This window comes from Leopardus geoffroyi, chromosome B4, assembly GCF_018350155.1.
Source record: "Leopardus geoffroyi isolate Oge1 chromosome B4, O.geoffroyi_Oge1_pat1.0, whole genome shotgun sequence".
In the NCBI taxonomy this organism is placed as follows: domain Eukaryota; kingdom Metazoa; phylum Chordata; class Mammalia; order Carnivora; family Felidae; genus Leopardus; species Leopardus geoffroyi.
Genome location: NC_059341.1, coordinates 60,910,301 through 60,931,875, shown reverse-complemented (window position 1 = coordinate 60,931,875; position 21,575 = coordinate 60,910,301). Strand labels below are relative to the sequence as shown.

General features: G+C 38.2%; 1 protein-coding gene and 1 pseudogene across 2 annotated transcripts in view; one reads left to right on the top strand and one right to left on the bottom strand.

Annotated features, from left to right (window-relative positions):
- The window catches only part of STK38L (serine/threonine kinase 38 like), an 85,460-nt gene that overhangs the window by 19,103 nt on the left and 44,782 nt on the right, over positions 1 to 21,575 (bottom strand). For both annotated transcript variants that reach the window (XM_045466223.1, XM_045466224.1), the window contains 4 exons: positions 14,304 to 14,448; positions 10,759 to 10,810; positions 3,958 to 4,080; positions 3,435 to 3,518 (listed from right to left, as the gene is read on the bottom strand). In XM_045466223.1, coding sequence (XP_045322179.1) covers positions 3,435 to 3,518; positions 3,958 to 4,080; positions 10,759 to 10,810; positions 14,304 to 14,437 — 393 coding nt within the window. In that variant the 5' untranslated portion in view covers positions 14,438 to 14,448. The remainder of the gene's footprint in view (positions 1 to 3,434; positions 3,519 to 3,957; positions 4,081 to 10,758; positions 10,811 to 14,303; positions 14,449 to 21,575) is intronic.
- LOC123591669 lies at positions 1,859 to 2,197 on the top strand (annotated as a pseudogene).

The following is a 21,575-nucleotide window of genomic DNA, read 5'->3' as shown; positions in this document are numbered from 1 at the left end:
CTCTTCTGTCTGCCAGTGTATTCCTATAATTATCTGCTCTCTCCTGCATCTTCAATTTTCTTTCTAATGGATTCTTCCAATCAGCATCAAACACTTCTGTCTTAAAAAGAAAAAAAAAAATCCTCTTTACCCTAAATCCCACTTTACAAATCTGTTCTTTGTTCTGTTTCACATGAAAGATTTATCTGTGCTCACATTCTCCACGTCTTGCTCCCTTTTTGCTTTCTGTTACACTATTTCAGTCAGGCTTCTGCCCCCCAATCCACTGGGAATGTCTTTGCTGAGCTATTAATCTCCATATTGGGACATCCACTGGCTTGTCTTCCTCCTTGTACTCTCTCTGCAGCATTCAACATAGTTGACCACTCACCTCCTCCTTTAAACACTTTCTTCTCTTGGCTTCCATGACACCATGTTCTCCCAGTCTCCCCTGCCTGATAAGATGTTCCCTGTTGGTCCCCTTTGCTGGTCTCTCTTCTGCCTATTGTTCTCTAGGGCTTGGATCCAGTCCCCCTTTCTTTCTCTATCCAGATTTGTTTTCTAGGAAATTTCATCTTGTCCAATTACTTTAAATATGATCAATATATTGATGGCTTCCAAAGGATATTTCTAGTCAAACTTCTCTCTGTATTCTAGCCAACTGTCAACTCAATACCTCTTCCTGGAGATCTAACAGGCAGCTCAAACTTAATATGCCACAAAAGAGAACTCTTCATTCCCCTGATCTCCAAACCTGTTCTTTTTTCATTCTTTTCTAAATCAGAAATGACACCATCATGTACCCCATTTCTAAGTGAAACTCTAGGTATGATCCTGCTTCTTCTATTTTTTCCTCACTACCCTTACCCCTCCTCTCATCCCCTAATATAGAGGACATCACAGAAAATCCTGCGGACTCTTCCACTAAAACATACACTTAGTCTGTCAGACTCTTCTTCAGCTTCACTGCTGCAGCCCCAGGATAAGCCACAATCACATTCTGGCTGGAGGTGCCACACAGTCTCTTACTGGTTTCTCCGCTTCAACTCTTGTTTCTTCTGTCAGCAAGCAAAGGGACTGATTCATCTTTGTAAAACATCAATGCCACTCCTCTGTTCAAACAAAAGTGTCCTCCCCTCGCATTTAGAATAAAACCCAAACGCTCTGCCTTGGCCTTCAAATCCCTGCGTAATCTTGCCCCTGCCTACCTCTCCCACCACTCTTCCTGCACTGAACTGTAGCCACAGTGGCTTCTTTCTCTTCTTTGAGCAGGAGAAGACTATTCTTGCTTCAGGGCCTCTGCATTTGCAGATATTTGTTCTACCAGATCTTTATCTGTCCTTCTTTCTCATTACTCAGTCTTTCTTCAAATATTCCCTCTTTAGAGAAACAACCCCGATCTAATTCTTCCTCCTAAACCCAGGTCATCTGCATTGACTTACCCTTTTGTTAAAACTTTTGTCATAGTCTTTCTCAATCCTATTTGAAATAGCTGTCTGCCTATCTCCCCACTACTAGAAAAAAACAAGGATCAAAAAAGAAAAGAAAAACCAAGGATCAGGTTTGTCCTGTTAACCACTGTATTCCCAGATCCTAGAGCACATTATGGGCACATCTGGCACATCACAGGCACCCAATAAATACTTGTTGAGTGCATCGACTAGAAATAGTGAAAGAACACAGTGAAAATTCAAGAGGGCCATGTTTAAATGAAAATCAATAGTATACTGCTGTAATAGCCAAGTAAGCTTCAGGTGGGGCTTTCCTCAGCTGCCACTAAGGTGCTCAGTCCTTCAGAGGAAGCTAAGGCCACATTGGGGTGAGGCCCTCAGTTCATCCAGAAACTAGCACCGGGCCAGACATAGCACTCATCTGCACCATGGCCTCCGTCTCGGGGCTCCCCTGCTCCTACTCAGCCCTCATCCTGCAGGACCATGAGTGACAGTCACGGAGGATAGGATCAATGCCCTCATTAAAGCAGCAGGTATAGATGTTGAACCTTTCTGGCCAGGCTTGTCGGCAAAGGCTCTGGCCAACGTCAACATCAGGAGCCTCATCTGTAAGGTAGGAGCTGGTGGGCCCGCCCCAGCAGCCGGTGGTGCACCACTGGGAGGTCCTGCTCCCTCCATCATGGCTGCCTGGCTGAGAAGAAAGTGGAAGCAAACAAAGAAGAATCAAAAGAGTCTATGATGACATGTACTTTGGTCTTTTTGACTAAACCTCTTCTTCAACCTGTTCAATAAAAAGCTGAACTGGTAAGTAAGCTTTAGGCAGACACTAAAAGGCTGAAGCAAAGAATTAAGTAGAGAGAGGTGTTATCTTCCCTCTATATCTCCATTGTTGAGTCCTTCCCTAGTATATAGAATCAATTTAGGGTTCTACAGAGTGTCCACCCAAACTAGACAGAGGTGAGTACATAAAGTAATATTATTGATGTTTTCAGATTTATGACCAACCCTTAAACCGCGTTAAAGTCACAGGAAACATGGAGAGTCCAGGAGTATGAAATTAGAGGGGTTACAGATTTTGGAAATATGTAAAATCAGCAAACTCTCAGGAGACCGGTCTTGCTTCTAATGTGACAGGGATAAAGGAAGCTGAGAACTGTCGTTTATTTTCACTGAAGTCAGAAAAGAAGGTATTTTGTTATGGACTGACTGTTTGTGTCCCTCCCAAACCCCCCAAATTCCTATGGTGAGGCCCTAACCCCCAGGGTGACTGAATTTGGAGATGGGGCCTCTAAGGAAGTAATTAAGGTTAAGTGAGGTCATGGAGGGAGAGGGGGGATAGTGTCCTTATACGAAAAGATCCCAGAGAGCTCACGTTTTCTCTCCGTGCACACACCAAAGGCACTTAGTGGGAAGCTATCTGCAAGCCAGTAAGTGTGCTTCACCAGAAAGCAAACCCTGCCATGACATTGATCTTGGACTTTCAGCCTCCAGAACCGTGAGAAAATAAATTTCTGTTGTTTAAGCCATCCAGTCTGTGGCACTTTAGGCACTTATGACAGCCTAAACAGACTAAGGCATTTAAAAAAAAATTTTTTTTTTATGTTTATTCATTTTTGAAAGACAGAGAGAGACAGAGCACAAGCAGGGGTGGGGCGGAGAGAGAGGGGGACACAGAATCTGAAGCAGGCTCCAGGCTCCGAGCGGTCAGCACAAAGCCCGATGCGGGGCTCGAACTCACGAACTGTGAGATCATGACCTGAGCCGAAGTCGGATGCTCAACCAACTGAGCTACCCAGGTGCCCCTAAGACGTTTTCAGATTATAATTTGGAAGAAATTTTAACTTTCTTGAGAATTGAGAAACAATGAAACAAGCTATCAAAAAAATTAATAGGACTATATATAGTAAGATGTGTAGATTCCTTTTTATAAATTCCAATATTTACATTTACTCTAACACCTAGTCAGTGGTGCTCCTTTGGTTACATGTGTTAAAGAACTCATACCTGCTCTTTTTCAAGCATATCAGCTTTTCTCAATATCTTCATTGCATAGATATGGCCTGTATCTTTCTTCTGAACCAGCCGCACCTAGAATGTAAAAATTGATCATACTATCAATGTTGAACGGTCATTACTATTGATTTAGGAGCAAAAGGTAAGTTTCTTTAAAGAGATCAGTGGCAATTTGCCACTGCTTATATTTTAGGAATTTCATTAAAATTAAACTATTTTGCTATATTAAACTATTTTAATATATATTTTAAACTATCTGAATGAAGATAGATACTTTCAATAGCAGTGCCTTTAGAAAAGAAGTAATCTCGGGGCACCTCGGTGGCTTAGTCAGTTAAGTATCCGACTTCAGCTCAGGTCATGATCTTGTGTTGGGCTCTGTGCTGACAGCTCAGAGCCTGGAGCCTGCTTTGGATTCTGTGTCTCCCTTTCTCTCTGCCCCTCCCCTGCTTGCACTCTGTCTCTCTCTCAAAAATAAACAAACATTTAAAAAAAAAAAAAAAAAAAAAGTAACCTCTCCAAATGCTCCTCTTCCTATAACTTTCAGAGACTCAAAGTCATCCAAGCCAAGTCTGGTCCTCTTGAGCCGTAAGAACTCTGTTTCCTTTCGGGCATGCTGTGATCGGCGTAACTTTTTCTATTAAAAAAAGAATTTAAAAAGATGATTTTGTTTTCAATGAAGGCTATAGTGTTAAAAAATGAGATACATCAAAATGGAAGTATCTTAAATATTATTAAAAGATGAGATATATAAAAATGGGAGTAAAGTATCTTAAATATTATCTTAAGTTTACCAAAGTTGAGTATTTGTTAAGCATGGAAAGAATAAAGCAATCTTAAGAAACTTTTTCATTCTTAACAATTGATAAATCTTATTCTTCAGGTGGATTCCATTAACTATTTCACCTTAATGAGCTCATCACATATTTCATCTACATGCTAACTTAATTTATAAATAAAAATTAAACTTTAGGAAATGCTAATAGTATTCTGATAATGAATTTTACAGTCAGGCAATCTACTTTGCTTCACTTCCCTAATTTCCAAGGCTGTTCTGTGACAACTACTGAGACTTAGCACACCAAAATAACAAACAGCATGTTTCCATAGAGATTTGCTTTTGACAGAATTTTTTCTTAGATAAATTTTAATAAACTCCTTGAGATTTGGCACACAACCTCCTAAAAATATGAAACTGCCAAAAAACATAATGATTACATGAAGAATTCGTTAAAATATTCAAGTCAGTAATTTCATAATTCACTCTCTAAAAGTCACCAAAAAATAACTGCCATTAATAAGAAACATTATGAAATACCTGAAGGTTACATTTGGAATAGGCATTTATCTCATTGTTCTAAACCTCATTTTTCCCCTTACCAAACAAAACTCTGTTGACATTCTGTTAGTTCCTAGTTGAGGCAACATACAGTGGGAAATAAACAAAATCAAAAAAATTAAGCACCTGTTCATCTTCAAATGAACTCTACCAGGCTTTCAGGAATTCCATTCTGAAGAAAAGGCAAGTCAAATGACCATAACAGCTCAGAAACACTGCTTTTAAACACAGTACAAGGTATAACCATTGAGTAGTCTCTTACTACTCCTGTGTATATCTGCTTTCAAAAAGGTATGGCAAGCTATCAATTAACTGGGAATCTGTAAATGTGTATCCCCAGTGCAATGGAATTCTGATACTTTGAACAAAGTTAATCTAAGAAGATGAAATCCGGAAATGATGTCTTCATATCAATGGTGGAAACAGTGAAGATTTCTTTTTGTTCAAAAATGCTCCTTCAGTGATTTTTTAAAAATAACCAAAATACTAATAAGACAAAAAAGCCCAAAAATGTAGCTTGTTTTTTTTTTTTTTTTAAATGTTTGTTTTTCAGAGAGACAGAGAGTGTGGGTGGGGAGGGGCAAAGAGAGAAGGAGACACAGAATCTGAACCAGGCTCTAGGCTCTGAGCTATCAGCACAGAGCCTGATGCGGGGCTCAAAGTCACGAACTGTGAGATCATGACCTGAGCTGGAGTCAGATGCTTAACTAACTGAACCACCTAAGAACCCCCAAATGTAGCTTGTTGTAAGACTATAATTTACACCCCCCCCCCCACCACCCCCGCCCCCTGTGTCCCTCCAGGAAAAAAAAAAAAAAAAGACTATAATTTAAAAAGGCCACATGGTGGCACTACAGTATCATGTCTTTCAAAGCAGCAAGGAGGGTTGGGGGGGTTGTTTTAAGTATATAAATGAATAAATGTAAGAATTTCAGAAGACATTCTGGACTGTTGACTTTATGGACTATAAAATGTAGTAGAGTTGGGTGTAGTTTCAGAAACTTGTCTAATCTAAATGAAAAAGATGACCTCATTACATACTTTAATAAACTGTGCTCAAAATCAACAGAAGAGAGGCCACTAAAGAAAATAATTTTCACTAATATTTGATAGGTCGTGTAATGCAGCAAGCAAACAATGTTTATATAGTTTGGGGCACAGCTGTTTAACGGCAAAAAGGGAAAATCACAAGTATATAGAGCATACAATTTTACAAAAATGGGACATGACTATAACATTGTGAGGTTACTTTTAAAAACAGAAAAATGAAAAACCTATTTCATGATCTATTAGTCTTAAAATCAGTGTTGCAGTCTGGAGGGAGCTGAAGCAAGCTAGTGTTAAAAAAAATATATTGGTGATATGATGAGCAGAGTAATGTATAGAATCGTTCAATCGCTATATTGTACACCTGAAACTAATACAACACTGTATGCTAACTATACTGGGAATTAAAATAAAAAAATTAATAAGCTAAAAAATATATATATTGATGAAAAAGCACATTGATATATCTGTTCATGACTTGTGTAGATTAAACAGCCTTGAAAAACAAGTAACATTTTTGTGGTAATCATATCCTTTCTCACCAAACAGGACAACAAAATCTGGAAACACATTTAACATTTCATGGCTCCCTTTAAAAGCAGCTTAAATTTGTCTGTTTTGGTTTTCCATGAGAGTGAATAATATTGCATGTCTGATGGTAATTCTTAAGTAAGATGAAATTAGACATACATCGTTTTCTTCCTTTCTCCATTCCTTTTTAAATGAGTGTTCCCTGGGGTGCCTGGGTAGCTTAGCTGGTTAAGCATCTGACCCTTTATCTTGGCTCATGTCATGATCTCAGCTTCCTGAAATCAAGCCCCACATCCGGCTCTGTGCTAACACAGAGCCTGCTTGGGGTTCTCTCTCCCTTTCTTTCTGCCCCTCCCCAAGCTTGCACACTTTTTCTCAAAATAAACTTTTAAAAAAGGGGGGGTGTTCCTCAATTCCTCAAACTCTTGATCTGTGGGATGTTCAGTTTTTATATAAGACAGGGTACACAGAAGTTCCGAGATAGGAAAGAGTTCAGTTGGCAACTTCAATTCTGCAGAGACATTCTACATGATCACATTATATGGTTTATTTTTTTACAAATAACTTTCACAAATTACTTCACCAAGATTTTCTATTACAAATAAATTAGGGATAAATATTACTTTTCATTTTAAAACTAGTTTTTTTTTAATGTTTTATTTTTGAGAAAGAGACAGAGACTGAGCAGGGGAGGGGCAGCGAGAGAGGGAGACACAGAACTTGAAGCAGGCTCTAGGCTCTAAGCTGTCAGCACAGAGCCCGATGTTGGTCTTAAACCCACAAACTGCGAGATCATGACCTGAGCTGAAGTCAGACACTCAACAGATTGAGCCACCCAGGTGCGCCTAAAATTAGATTTTTAGAAAACAATTTTATTTTTAAAAAATCCACCCCACATAATGATAGCTCCAACATATTTTATATTAAGGATAAGAGAGGATGTCTATTTTATACAATTTGACATAATTTAGGACCTAGCATGGGCCTAATAATAAGCATTTGTGGAATTAAAATATCTTCACAGAAAAATGTTAGAAATTTTATAGTTATTAAAGGGCACTATTTGTAGGTATAAATCATATCACACTTTCTACAAGTTCTTTAGAAGAATTTAGGAAAATAGTTTTTATTTTTTTTAATGTTTATTTATTTTTGAGAGAGAGAGAGAGAGAGACAGAGTGGGAGTGGGGGAGGGATAGAGAAAGAGGAGGAGACACAGAATCCAAACAGGCTCCAGGTTCTGAGCTGTCAGCAGAGCCCAACATGAGGCTTGAACCCACAAACCGTGAGATCATGACCTGAGCTGAAGTCAGACACTTAGACACTTAACTAACTGAGCCACCCAGGCGCCCCAAAAATATTTCTAAATGTATTCAGCACTTCCTGGTGCAGACCAGCAGTTGCAAACTGAGAGTTACAAACTGTATTCAACCTCGAAAATATTTGATTTGGCCTGCAAGTTGTTTTTAGGACACTTGAATTATTTGCCGATATTTTAAAAAGCAGGTGATTTCACATAAAAGTCCAGATTTCCAGTTTCTCCTGAAAAACAGGAACTTGGCCACACTCGGCCAAAGTGGCAGTCATTCCCCCTTTAATAGACATCAGGTCTCTAACTTGTCAGCATCCACCACTGATGCCAGTCATCAGGGGACATGCAGAATTGGACTGGTGCTCCTGTTCTCTTTTAGTAAAGTGAAAGGTGGTATGTCTCTATCAAAATATAAACGCGGAGGACCAAATATTTTAGAAAGAGAAAAACAAAGAATCTATTTCTTTGTGGAAGTGAAAGAATATTCTTAGGAGTTGAATATGCAGATAAAGTGTGTTGGGTCAAAAGAACATATAACCTAAGATGTCACGAAACCAAGCCGGCCAGCTTCCTTCATTTGTATTATCTGCTTGGCCCCTGGGCATCTGTTTTTATAATTTCTCCCTCTAAATTCTGAATTAGGACCTTATGCTTGAGATTTCTGTATCGATATAATGATGTACAATGTACATTAATACAATTATAATTATAAGATTATTAAGGATAAGAAAGTTATTAATACTAATAAATAAATGTGCGGACAGATGTGCTTGGCCTTATTTTTTCTCTATAGGGTATAATACAGATCGAAACCATTACCTTTCTCACTTAAAGTGTAAAGGATATAAATTAAATGAGTTTTTAAAATATTATAGTAATTTTATGTAAATAATTTAGATTTTCTAGGTTGAGTCAACTGATTAACAAAGTAACCACCTGTAGTACAAATCATTAAATATATTTTATTTCACTTAAGCATTTCCAACAGAAAAATACAGGTAAAGTCCTAGGAAAGGTACAGGGAAGATTAAATAACTGCGTTCAAGTCATCATTTGTTAGACTGCTCTTTGAACACAGAAATTCCTTTCTGATCATTGAAACTGTTGAGCAAATTAATCTAGGTTGTACCCCCCTACTGCCTAGAAAATAAAGCGTACCTCGCTCAGTAAGCTATCTCAAGGCTAGCCTTTCCACTACATGGTGTCAGTTTACCGTGCTCTTTCCTCTACTGCATCCTTCATAGTTCATTGTTCTGCATTATTTTATATGTATTTATTAATTCTTGTGTAAATCTACCTATTTTTTTCAACATTCAAATCAACTGTTACCTCTTCCCAAACCTTTTCTGATCCCCTGAATTAGGTGGGGGGAAATCCCTGTATTTTTAAAGTTTGCCAGAATCTATCATGTATACATATATTTATATACACACATACATGATCTCTCTTTCCAGTCAGTAAACTCCTCGAGGGAAAGGTCATTGTTCATTTATTCACGAACTATTTCTTATAGCCCCTGCCAGCTCTGGAGGTATATAGCTGAGTAAGACATTATGGAGTTTCTACTATGGGGAGATATTTTAGGCTGCCCCATGGACACAGACACATGGACACATTAACATTCTGTTAATGCAGAATGTGGGAAGAGTACCCCAAGATATTAGGGAAGATTTCCCAGTGGAACTGAGGCCCAAAGTGAGACCCAGAGCTTCTTAAAGAATAAGAGGAGTTGGGCAGGAGTAAGGAACTTCTAAGTGGCAGAAATAACAGATGAAAGGCAAGAGTGTGGAAGTTAAAGTAACTCAATATTGGTGGTCAGCATGGAGGTGGGTGACAAGAGATGAGGTGAAAGAGACAAAGCAGAGGCCAAACTGTGAGGGGTCTTGCACATTAATGTTTAAGGGTCTACCCTTATCTGAGAGTACTTAGGAGCCCATGAAGGGTGTTAAGCAAAAGAGTGATGTGATCAAACTTGTTTTTATTTTTCTTTTAAGTTTATTTATTTAAAGAGAGAGAGTGCATGCGTGCATGAGAAGGGGAGGAATAGAGAGGGAGGGAGACGATCCCAAGCAGGCTCTGCACTGTCAGCCTGAAGCCTGACGCAGGGCTGGATCCCAGTAACCAGGAGATAATGACCTGAGCCAATATCAAGAGTCAGCCCCTTAACGACTGAGCTACCCAGGCGCCTCTCAAACCTGTTTTCAGACAGGAAACTCTGGATAGTGTATGCAGAAAACCTGGTGGTGGGAAGACACCAGCTGGAGGCAGTTGTTCTTTAAGTGAACTACACAGTAGTCTGAAGTAGGGTAGAGGCAGGCGCCTGGATGGCTCAGTCGGTTTAGTGTCCAACTTTGCCCCCGTCATGATCTCATGACTCATGAGTTCAAGCTCAAACTCGGTATCAGGCTCTCTGCTGTCAGCGCAGAGCCTGCTTTGGATCCCCTGTCCCCATCTCTCTCTCTGTCCTTCCCCCATTCACGTGCTCTCTCTGTCTCTGTCTCTGTCTCTCTCAAAATAAATAAATAAACTTAAAAAAAAATAAAGTAGGGTAGAGGCACTGGACTAGAGAACTAGAGGGTTTTAAGATATATTCAGGAAAAAATGTGAGAAGATTTGGCAATTCACGGATTCTTCTTAGAGCCCTCTCTTCTTGTTCCATGCTCTCCGGATACTATAGATACTGTTCACTAAATCTATATTCTTGGAATTAAAAAAAGCTGCCTCTTTAAAGATCTCCATCATAGCAACAAAGAAGCCCATATTCAAATGATGAAATCCATGTTACCTAAGTTATAAAATTATCTGATATCAATAGAGGACAAAGACACTGGGGTTGCCATTATACAGTAATTAGTCTTTCCCTCCCCAACTTTCTTGAGATATAATTGACATAACGCAAGCTTAGAGCGCGATGGTTTGATGCACATATATATTGTAAAATGGTTACCACAAAAAGGCTTGTTAACATATCCATTGCCTCACATAAGTAATTTTTTTTTTAGTGTGAACATTTAAGATCCGCTCTTAGCAACTTTCAAGTATAGAGTACTGTTACCTACAGTCACAGTAATTACAGCTAACATTACCTCTTCATCTGCTAATCCTTCTTCTTCCATGGCCACTTCTAATTTCTTCTGCCTTTTCAAAGAAAAAATAATTTAAATTTTAAATACATTCCTAACTATTCCCATTTAAGAAATGTTCACTTATTTATTTGAGTTTACCCCTTCAGTTTGCTATGCTAAAAAAAAAAAAAAAAAAAAAAAGTCACTAAGAATAGTTTTCTTTCTCAAAATTAAACCCAACCCAGATTTCAAATCACTTTCTCATACTGGCCAAATGAAAAATTTCCTTCTTAATGCTGCTTAAATCAATGATTAGCAAAGATGACTAATGTTCTAATAAGGAAAATCTGTTATCTAATATTCAAACCACCAAAATCATTAACATTTATCAATATTTATATTGGAAGTATATAAAGGTAACTATAGTGACTAAAAGTATAAATATTTAAGGTGGATATCCCTGTTTGAATCCCAATTCTAATAGCTTATTAGCTAACTGAGCTTGTGTAAGTCCTTCATTTCAAGTCTAAGCTTGATTTCCTAATCAAGAAAAATGTTCAATGCAATTGAGTGTATTTTATTCTAATTCTTTGAAAACTGGAGTCATATATGTACATAAAAAAACCCACTAACGACCAGAACATTTGCTTTTCTAGGTATAGTCAAGTTCAGGTACTCATTGTTTTTAAATGACACCACTGAAGTAAGTGAAACTAAGCACTGTGGGGATGGGGAGGAAGGCGGGATGACTGGATGAATTAAATCACTAGGAACTAGGGAGATGGCTCTGATACAAATTTTGCAGCTCATTTCCAACAGAATATTAAGCATTTTATTTCTATCATATTGGTTTTTCCTGAATATGAACCTGAGAGTACTCTTCCTAATTGGTGTTGGACTATGTTAGAATAGGACTGACTTTCCAGGATTTAACTACATGGGAGAGTATCTAAGGGTTGAGGATTGAAATCATCAAATACATTTTTTAGTATTTGTCCTTTACGATAATATGTCTGAAGGTAGGCACTTTCCTAACCCACCACTCTTATGGAAAATTCATAACAAAAATATCTAAAGCCTGTTCATAGATCAGCACCCCAATGGCAACAACACGTAATGACATGTTCTCTGCCTACTTCGTCAACATTTGTAATAGACATCTTGGTGCTTATCATACTGGTTTTAATCTTTTATTTACACACTGTTCTTCTAAGCCCAACCCTTAGAATGGAATAAGCTCTGTGTCTGCTACCATGCCCCTCTGGGAGTTGCAAGGCTGCCTGCTGAATGATTTTGAGCTTTCTCCTCTGTAGAGAGAATCCACAGTGTAAGGGACCATTCATCTGGGACGGCCTATCAATATACAAGCAACTTCACTCTTCTGTCACATCTCTACTGTCCCCTTTCCTCAATCCTTGCCAAAACCAACTCTTCATGAAATTATCCCTGACTCTGGAGAGAGAGGCAGTAGCCTTTGTACGTTTCCACCATATCTAAACAAGAAGACCTGTGACTTCCTGTGCACCTTTCAAAGAAATTAGTTTTCTTCCTAAGTGCTCTGATGTTTTGTTCTGATTGGTACTCTGTTTGGCTTATGTATTTATCCAGTTAGTTAAGCCTTAAAAATTTATCACATGTAATCCTAAAGTCCAAGCTTTAATAAATACGAGCTGACTGTTTAATATGATTTCCATGGCACCAAGCTGCAACTGCCTTTTTTTTTTTTTTTTTTTTTAAAGTTACAGCAGATACTTTTATTTTTACTTTCCTTTGTTTGGAAATAGAGGGCAAAACTGAATTACTCAAAGATTTCATCAAGAAAAGACAACAAGCCTTCAAAATTCTGATGCATAACTTAAGTGTCTGCTTCCTAAAAAAGTAGTCTTTCTTTCCCTGGTTCTCTTCTACTTCGTTTACTCTCCTTGGCGACTGCATCATTTCCAGAGACTTTCATTGTATTTACAGTTAATGTAATTACTCATATGTTTGCATTCATTTCTAACTGATTGCGTGGTCTCTATTTCTGTCGACTTTTTGGCGTTTCAGCTTTGCTTTTTCCCTCGCCTTATTTTCAACTGGGGTTTTGTTTTCCTCATTTCATTATTTTCCTTTCATTAGTTTGGAAGTTACAAACTCTGTTAGTCTGAAATGAATCAATCTTTACCCCTCTGTACGTCGTATCTCTATCATGGAGATACACAGATCTCTAGCAACACTTTAATTCCACTGACTTCCCTCCTGACTGAGAGCCTATCATTGGGAAATATTTTAATCTACTTTAAAAAATGTTTAAGACTTTATCATCATTGTTTTTGTTTTCATACAATTTGTGTTGAGATTTATCCACACATTTATATTTAGCTCTGTTTGTAATCACTTTCCTTCAGCCTAAATTGAATCTTCTGGAAGTTCTGCCAATGGTGAACTCTTAGTTTAACCTGCCTCTGCTCCAACCCCTTTCTTCTCCTCCTTTAGGAACTTTGGTTAAAGATACGTTAGCTTTCCTCACTCTGCTCCATATTTAACTCTCCTTCATATGTTCCTACTCTGTGTCTCCAGTTGACTTCTGAATAATTATTGAAGTTTTATTTTCTAGTTCAATTCTCTGTTCAGCTTGTCTGATATGTAGTTAGACCTATCTGACATTTCGTCTCTGGCTAGTCGCCACTTCTGTCAATCTTTCTCACTTCTAAATTCTATTCTACTGTTGTTGTCATGATCCTAATTCAAGCCTCCTTTCCACACGCTGGGACTACATCATTAGCCTTTCCTGTTCCTTCTCTCTCTACCCACAATCCATTCTGTACAACACAACTAAAGTACTCCTCTAGAGAAACACCCATGATCACTGATTCTGTTCAAAAATCTTCAAGGCTCTCTACTCCCATGAGGATATCTACATTAACAAAGCAGTCAAGGGTCCCAGGAAATGCTGAAATCCAGCATGAGCTAAACTGGCTCTTGCTTGACCCAGCACTGAAGGTGATTTCTTCTGTCTGTAATATCCTTCCTCCTGCTCTTTTATCTCTTCCTTCTCCCTTTTCTGCATGTATGATTAATACTGTTCCTTAAGAGCTCTGATAAATGCCACCACTGTTTATGAAGCCCTCCCAGTTGCTTTACTCAAAAGCAATCTCTGCCTTCTTTGACCTTCTCTTAGTGATGCTTCTCACTGTCATGTAATATTTATGTGCATTACCTGCCTTAATAGTTTTCTGAAGGCAGAATAACACATCATTAATGTTTGTATTCTTCCACCCTCATTCCCACTATACATGCTTTTGGATTAGAATTAATTATTCCTATAGTATAAGGATATATTATAATTTCACAGCTGGGAATGTTTTATTTAAAATATCATTGACATGTGATAGAAGGATATGGGTGCAGAGGACAAGAAACCATTCTGTTAAGATAATTAGAGGCACTGTCAGTAGAGGAAACCTAAAAACAGCATACAGGGACCCACAATATTCATATTATTAATGGACAATGTGTTTACACTCCACTTGCAGCATAAGAGCTTCTTAAACCAAACAGAAAAGTCTGATTAGCCTTTACTATACCTGGTCTCTCTCTCTTCATGCTGTAAAATTAGATTGCTGTAAAAATTCTCCAACGTGAGCTTGGCCACAGTCACTCTTTCCCGGGTATGGTTGCTCATAGGAAAGGAGGCTGCAGTCCCTGCCGTCATTGCCATAGTAACAGACACTGAAACAACATATAAACACAAATTGTTCAGTAGAAAAACACTTTCTATCCCTCATAGTAAACTCTGGAGACGGTTTAATTCCTACGAAGCAAAACTTTACCGTAACAGTTAAAACATCCAAGTTTTCCACATTATAAAGAAGACAGTGCTAGAAAAGAAAGAGGAAGATACACTATTCCCAAAGCAATAGAAATTAATTTTGTGTTGGCAAAACCAGGGATGAATAAGAGTAAGGAAGCACCAATCCACACACAACATGGACACATTTTATACAAAAGGCTGTAGTCAACAAGCATTCAGAACAAGAAAGGTTCGATGTATTTTGTTGGTTTTATTGATCACTGCAAAAAAATCCACAAGATTTGGCTAATACATATGCCTGCACTCAATGTTAAGTCTCCTAAGAGTTAATGTAGTTCAGCTAAATAGTAAGAAGCAACTTCTAGAATATAAATTCTATGAAACATGAAGCAGTGGATCAAATATGCACACAAAATCAGTCTGAAGTAATTCTTATGTATATGTTTTATGGGAAAACAACTTTGCAAAACAAGCCCCCTTTGGATGGAGTCCAGGGTGCCCTATTTCATTCTGAATTCTATGTCATTTCAAATAGCTCTATAACAAGGTCCAGTATACGTCTCCAGACTATAAGGTCCATTTCATTTTCAAATGATACTCATTTGAACCAGGCAGAAAACAGAAATGTATGAATCAAGCCAGGTGACAATAGGGATGTTCTGTGGCCTTAACTGGGCCTTGCGGTCTACTTAGTCACTCAAGTGCCATCTTTGAAAAACCACCAGGCAAGCCAAACATAGTACTGGTTTGAAGAAGATAATTGGACAATTAGACAAGATAAGGAATGTAGCAAAATGACTGCTTCACAGGGGGCACAGACTGAACTGTGATGGCTGCTACCAGTGGGTGGCACCAACCACAAGAAACTTGCCTACTACAGTCTACATCTGGACCAAAAAAGACTAGGATGGTTCCATGCATTAAGGAGGTTTTTGCTGATCTGGATGGAGATCACAACAGATCTAGAGAAGATGCAGACTGCCAACAGTGAGCATCCAACGTTGCACTGTTAGCTGGAAAGTATTCCCCCAACCTACACCCCAACACCCACCTCTCCCTAATTACGTGAAGATACAGACCTCTGTGTATGGATTTGAACAACAGTAGACTCCAGGGATAATGGAATGGACCAAAAGACCTTTCTTGTTCTTCAACATCAATCAAGTCAAGTGCAGGTTAATAGTAAGTTTACCTATGACAAATTCCAAGTTCTACTGCCCTCTTATTGGTTTTACATCTCAAGGTACTACAAGAGTCTTAAAGTCATTATGTCCAAATACAACATTATTATTTTAGCCTCACAAACTTGTTCCTCTGTGGACTACTCTAAAGATTTTTAGAACAAGAAGTTGATTGTGTCACTTGTTTAAAATCATTCATGTCTCTTCACAGCCTACAGCAAATCAAATTAGCTTTGCACGATAAACAAAGGCAACTCACATACACTGAATGGTCGTGCCTATCAGGAATTTTGTGATATTTTATTCACTGATTTCTCCCCTTTTCCTCCAGAGGATTCAAGAGAGTGGCACTTTCTATGCATGACTGCATTTCCTCCTTACAACAGCCCTGCAAGGTAAAGAACTGAAGCTTAGAAAGGTCACATGGCACGGCACCTGGGTGGCTCAGTTGGTTAAGCGTCTGACTTTGGCTCAGGTCATGATCTCGCAGTTCGTGGGTTTGAGCCCGCATCGGGTTCTGCGCTGACAGCTCTGCTGTCTGGAGCCTGCTTCAGATTCTGTGTCTCCCTCTCTCTCTCTGCCCCTCCCCCATTCGCACTTTGTCTTTCTCACTCAAAAATAAACATTAAAAAAATTAAAAAAAAAAAAAAAAGATGTAATGAATTTAACTCCAAAACCCAAAGGTGGATACCAAGTAATGAAAAACAAGTTCCATATGTATGGAATGTATGTGTATGTGTATACACACACACACACACAAACTATATAATTTGATCATGATTAATACTTTCCATTCTAGTTATACATACATACCTGCAAATATGTATACTTTGTTTAAAAACCAAAGCAGATCAAAACCTGTGTCTACTCAACAACTCGCAAAGTATTGAGCACACAGTAGGCATTCAGTAAATGATGATAACAACTCAACTCTAATGGATTTTAAATTATATTTTCACATATAATAGTTTCCTTTGGATTAAAAACTACAGAATCATTAGTGTTATGTTAACGTTCAGAAACAAATCCTACTTGAGGGATGCAATTACAGAAAAAGCAAATATCCCACCCCTGATCTCAATTAAATAATATCTTTTAGAAAGTAGCCTTAAAAAGAAGAAAAAATTCTTTCCTTCCAGCCAGAGAAAATAGGCTTTAAAAATTCCAAATTAAACAAAACCAAGAACAGAAGTGACCAAATTATTACAAAGAATGATCTAGATGAGTGGCACTTATTATATTGCAAATTTATTCCTCTAATGGATTTAACACTGTTCTTTGTCTATTACTAAAGCTCTTTCTTTCCTCAGAAAAAGAACAGGATACAATTTGCAAGTCTACAATTCCTGGACTGATAAAAACAACACTAGGTGCCCTTGAATTTCCTGTTCACGTGTTTTCTCCAGACTCCCCTATTCATTAATGGAGACACTACCAATAGTTAAGTCCAACATTCTTTCGTTTATCAAGCCTGGGGAAAGGAGATAACAAATCTGGCACTCAGGCTACCTATAAATAGATGTGGTGTCTCCAACCATTTACCATCAAACTTCTAAATTAGGAAAACAGAACTGCTTTACCTGACTGGCAAAACATACTATGTAACTGGGGGTTTCACCCTAGTTGCCACATACTACATATCAGAGGAAAGAGTATCCTTAATGCTACTGTATTGCCTTATAGTGTACAATTGTTTCTACACTCATTTAGTTGCGACCAAAAAGCCCCAGGCTACAACAGATTGGATACCGCATACACCAGGTCCCTAAAGACACAGCAGCCACAGCTTCTTTTCTCTGGGCAGTATAACCTGAAGAGCAAGAAATTCACTCAGGTGAGGGTTCCAGGCCCAGCACTAAATTTTACTAGTTGTAGTCTTTCCAGCTAACATTTACTGCAAATTTACACTATATGCCAGCACTGCACGGATTACTGAGAATACGAAGAAGGATAAAATAGAGTCCCTGCCCTATTCATGATCTTACAGGGACACAAAGAAGAGAGAAGTTGACTCTGCAAGGGTTTAAGAGTAGTCAGAGGTTTAACAGAGGAGGAGATACTTGAACTGCAACTTGAGGTGAGTGGGGAGGAGTAAGGGTTCACAAGTCAGATGGACAGGGCAGCGGAGGGAGAGGTGGAAGGGCACCAAAAAGACCGACACACGTGAGCACACAGATGGCTTGAGTATATTCAGTGAAATAGCAGGAGATGAAGGGGGTAGGACAGCTAGAAGTCATGATAAAATACCTTTTTGCCATGTTAAAAATTATCCTAAGCACAAATGGGAGTCATTCAGGGCTTTTAACTAAGTGAAAAGTGACAGCCAACAAACAACATTACTCAGTGCTTACCCAAGTAGCAAGAACTCTTCTAAGAATGTTCCTTGTTTTGATGCAGTTAATCCTCCTGTCAGCAACAAGACCCTAAGACCTGACCTTTACTGCCCACCTGCATGTGCCCACCCACCTTTGTCCCACATTTTCCTTAAGTTCTTTCCAGCTATCTCCTCACTCAGGCAAAGGAGCCAAAGGGCACAACATCCATTGATGGAAACCAAAACTACCCCTCAAGCTATAACGACTGCCAGGGGGAAGAACTTCGGAGGCCCAGACCAGTTTGAGCTTAACCACTGGCTACACCTGCGCAGTTGGACCATGCGGTGACCGACAGTGACCTCTACCTCACTCTAATGCTAAATTCTCCACCCGAGGAGGAACACAAGCCTCACTAACAACCTATAATGCACGTCTAGGCATGTTTCCTTGAGGCACATGTGTGACCTTATGCCCGCTTTACATGCGATGACAAGGGTTCCCTTTCTAAATATTCATCCTAACCCTAAATAAAAGGAACTCATTCACTCTTGCCTGGGGAATCACAGCTTTGGACGTTATTCCCCCACGATCTCTTTATTTGCTGCAAATATAGTTACTTTGTATGACAAGTCCACCCACTGTAGTTTCTATCTGTAAGTCACCAAGGAGCAAACTCATGTCAGTTGGGTTACATAACCACCTCTGAAGTCCGATCTGACTGGTACTTCACGTGATTGTGCTGGTACAGGGAGGTTGGCAAAAAGTCTGGGAGGAGATTACATGGAAGGAATATAAATCAGGTTGGGGGACTCAGTAACAGTCATGGGTTACAAACTGTGGCTCTGGTCATATTTTGTTTGGTTTGCACTGTGACTTAGAAGATTTCACATAAGAACTCAGATTTCTGGTTCTTCTTGAAAAATCAGATTGGTCAAATATCAGCCCACATTACTGCCTGGAACAGAGAAGCAGCAGCCCCCTTGCAAGACAGGGCATAGTGCCAAAGCCCACCAACTGTCTACTCCCTTATGCCCAGCATCTTTCACGCATCTTATTACCTACTTGCTTCTGGTAAGCATCTGAAATTACAATCTTTGGCTTAGTATAAAACAATAAGGGCCTAATTTAAGATAGTAGAGGCTCAGATATTTAGCTGGAAAGACTGAAATCTATAACTACTTCTGGGTTTCAGATTTGGATAAGTGGGTAAATGGTGATATCATCAATAAGAATAGGAATTATAAGAAGAGCTAACTTGGTAGGGAAAGAAAATAAGTTCGTCTGATTCTAAGTTGTTACCAGACTCAGTTTAAAATGTGTGCTTTTTTTTTTCTTTTTTAAGTAGGCTCCATGCCTAGCACAGAGCCCAACATGGCACTTGAACTCAATGACCCTGAGATCAAGACCTGAGCTGAGATGAAGAGTTGGATACTTAACCAATTGAGACAGCCAGGCACCCCAAAATTTATGCTTTAAAATGATAATTGAAAATTTTTTTAATGTTTATTTTTGAGAGAGATACAGAGTGCAGCAGGGGAAGGGAAGAGAGAGAGGGAGACACAGAATCCGAAGCACGTTCCAGGCTCCAAGCCCTCAGCATAGAGCCCAATGCAGGGCTCGAACCCACGAACTGTGAGATCATGACCCAAGCCCAAGTCAGACACTCAACTGACTGAGCCAGGCACCCCTAAAATGATAATTCTAAAGATTTACATTTAGAAATGAAAAATAATCCTGTTCACAAAAGTAGCAAGGAGAAGGGGATAAAGAACAACATCCATAAAATACCTAAGAATCCCGTGATTTAAAAAAAAAAGATTGGCCTTTTCATGAGGAAATCTAATCATAGACTGTGGAAGGAAGGGAAGAATTATTCAATTAATGGTGTTGAAATAACTGGTTATCTATTTAAGCAAGTCAGATTTTCATTCCATTCCAAAGGGCAAAATACATTTCAAATGGTTCAAAAGGGCGAACATAAAAACTAAAAAGGAAAAAAAAAAAAAAAACACACACACACACAAAAACAGGAAATAAAGTAAAAAGAATAAACTTCAAAAAAATTACAAGAAAATACAGATGAGTAACTGTCTGATCTTTGAACTGATAAGAAATGTATTCAAAAGAAATCACAATAAAAATCATGCCAGGCATCATTATACACAAATTTAGAATATACATATATGGATATCAAACAAGATTTAAAGGACAGTATTTGGGGGGAAAACTGCAAAATAACAATGTGTATTAAAAGTATACTGAAGTATCAAGGTATATGCTAAAAATAAATTCATTTCTTAAAATGTATGAAAAGCTTTTTAAATATTAAAGTTGTAAAAAGAAAATAAGAACCCTAATAATGAATGAATAATACTGATTGACAATATATAAATAAAAATAGCTAACTTCTGGAAAATGTTTAATTTTCCCAAGTAAATCAGACATGGAAACTTTAAAATAATGTATATATTCCCTCTATGAAAAAAGCCATAATTTAGAGGGGGCAAACCCTCCTGGTCCAGGCTACCATGAGATGACTTTCTCATATACCATCTATGCTTGTTTGTGTGGATTCTTCCAGCTTTACTGAGATGTAATTGACACTGCATAATGTTAAGATGTACCAAGTAATGATCTGACATATACATACATCATAAAATAATTACAATAAGGTTAGTATCCATCAAATCATATAGTTATAATTTTTCTGTGTGTGGTGAGAATTTTTAAGATTTACTCTCTTAGCAACCTTCAAATATACAAAACAGTATTGTTAACTATAGTTACCTTGCTGTACAGAACATCACCAGAATTTATAATTTACATTTGTACACTTTGACCACCTTTCCTCATTCCTCCTCCAACTGCCCCACCCCTGAACCCACAGCAACCGCCAATGTATTTCTAGTTCAATATTTTTTTAGGTTCCACATAGAAGTGATATCATACAGTATCTGTCTTTTTCTTTCTGACTTATTTCACTTAGCATAATGTCCTCCAGGTCCATCCATGTTGTCACAAATGTCAGGATGTCCTTTTTTTTTTTTATGGCTGATTGATATTCCATTATATCGAAATACCACATTTTCTTTATTCATTCATCTATCAGTAGACACTCAGGTTGCTTCCAAGTCTTGGTTATTGTGACTAATGCTGCAATGAACAGAGGGGTGTGGCTATCTCTTTGAGATCATGATTTCACTTCATTTGCAGATACCTAAAAATGAAATTACTGGATCATATAATAGTTCTATTTTTAACTTTGGGGGGACCCCCATACGAATTTATATTTCCAACCAACAATGTATAAGAGTTTCTATTTTTCCACATCCTCACCAATACTTGCCACCTCTCGATAATACCCATTCTAACAGGTGTGAAGAAATACCTCACTTCCAAAGAATATCTTCAAGCCTTTTGTCCATTTTTAATCGTATTATTTACTTTTCTTGATACTGAATTACATGAGTTCCTTGTATATTTTGGATATTAACCTCTGTCCTAGGCTTTTCTTTGTTGGGAGATTTTTGATTACTGATTCAATCTCCT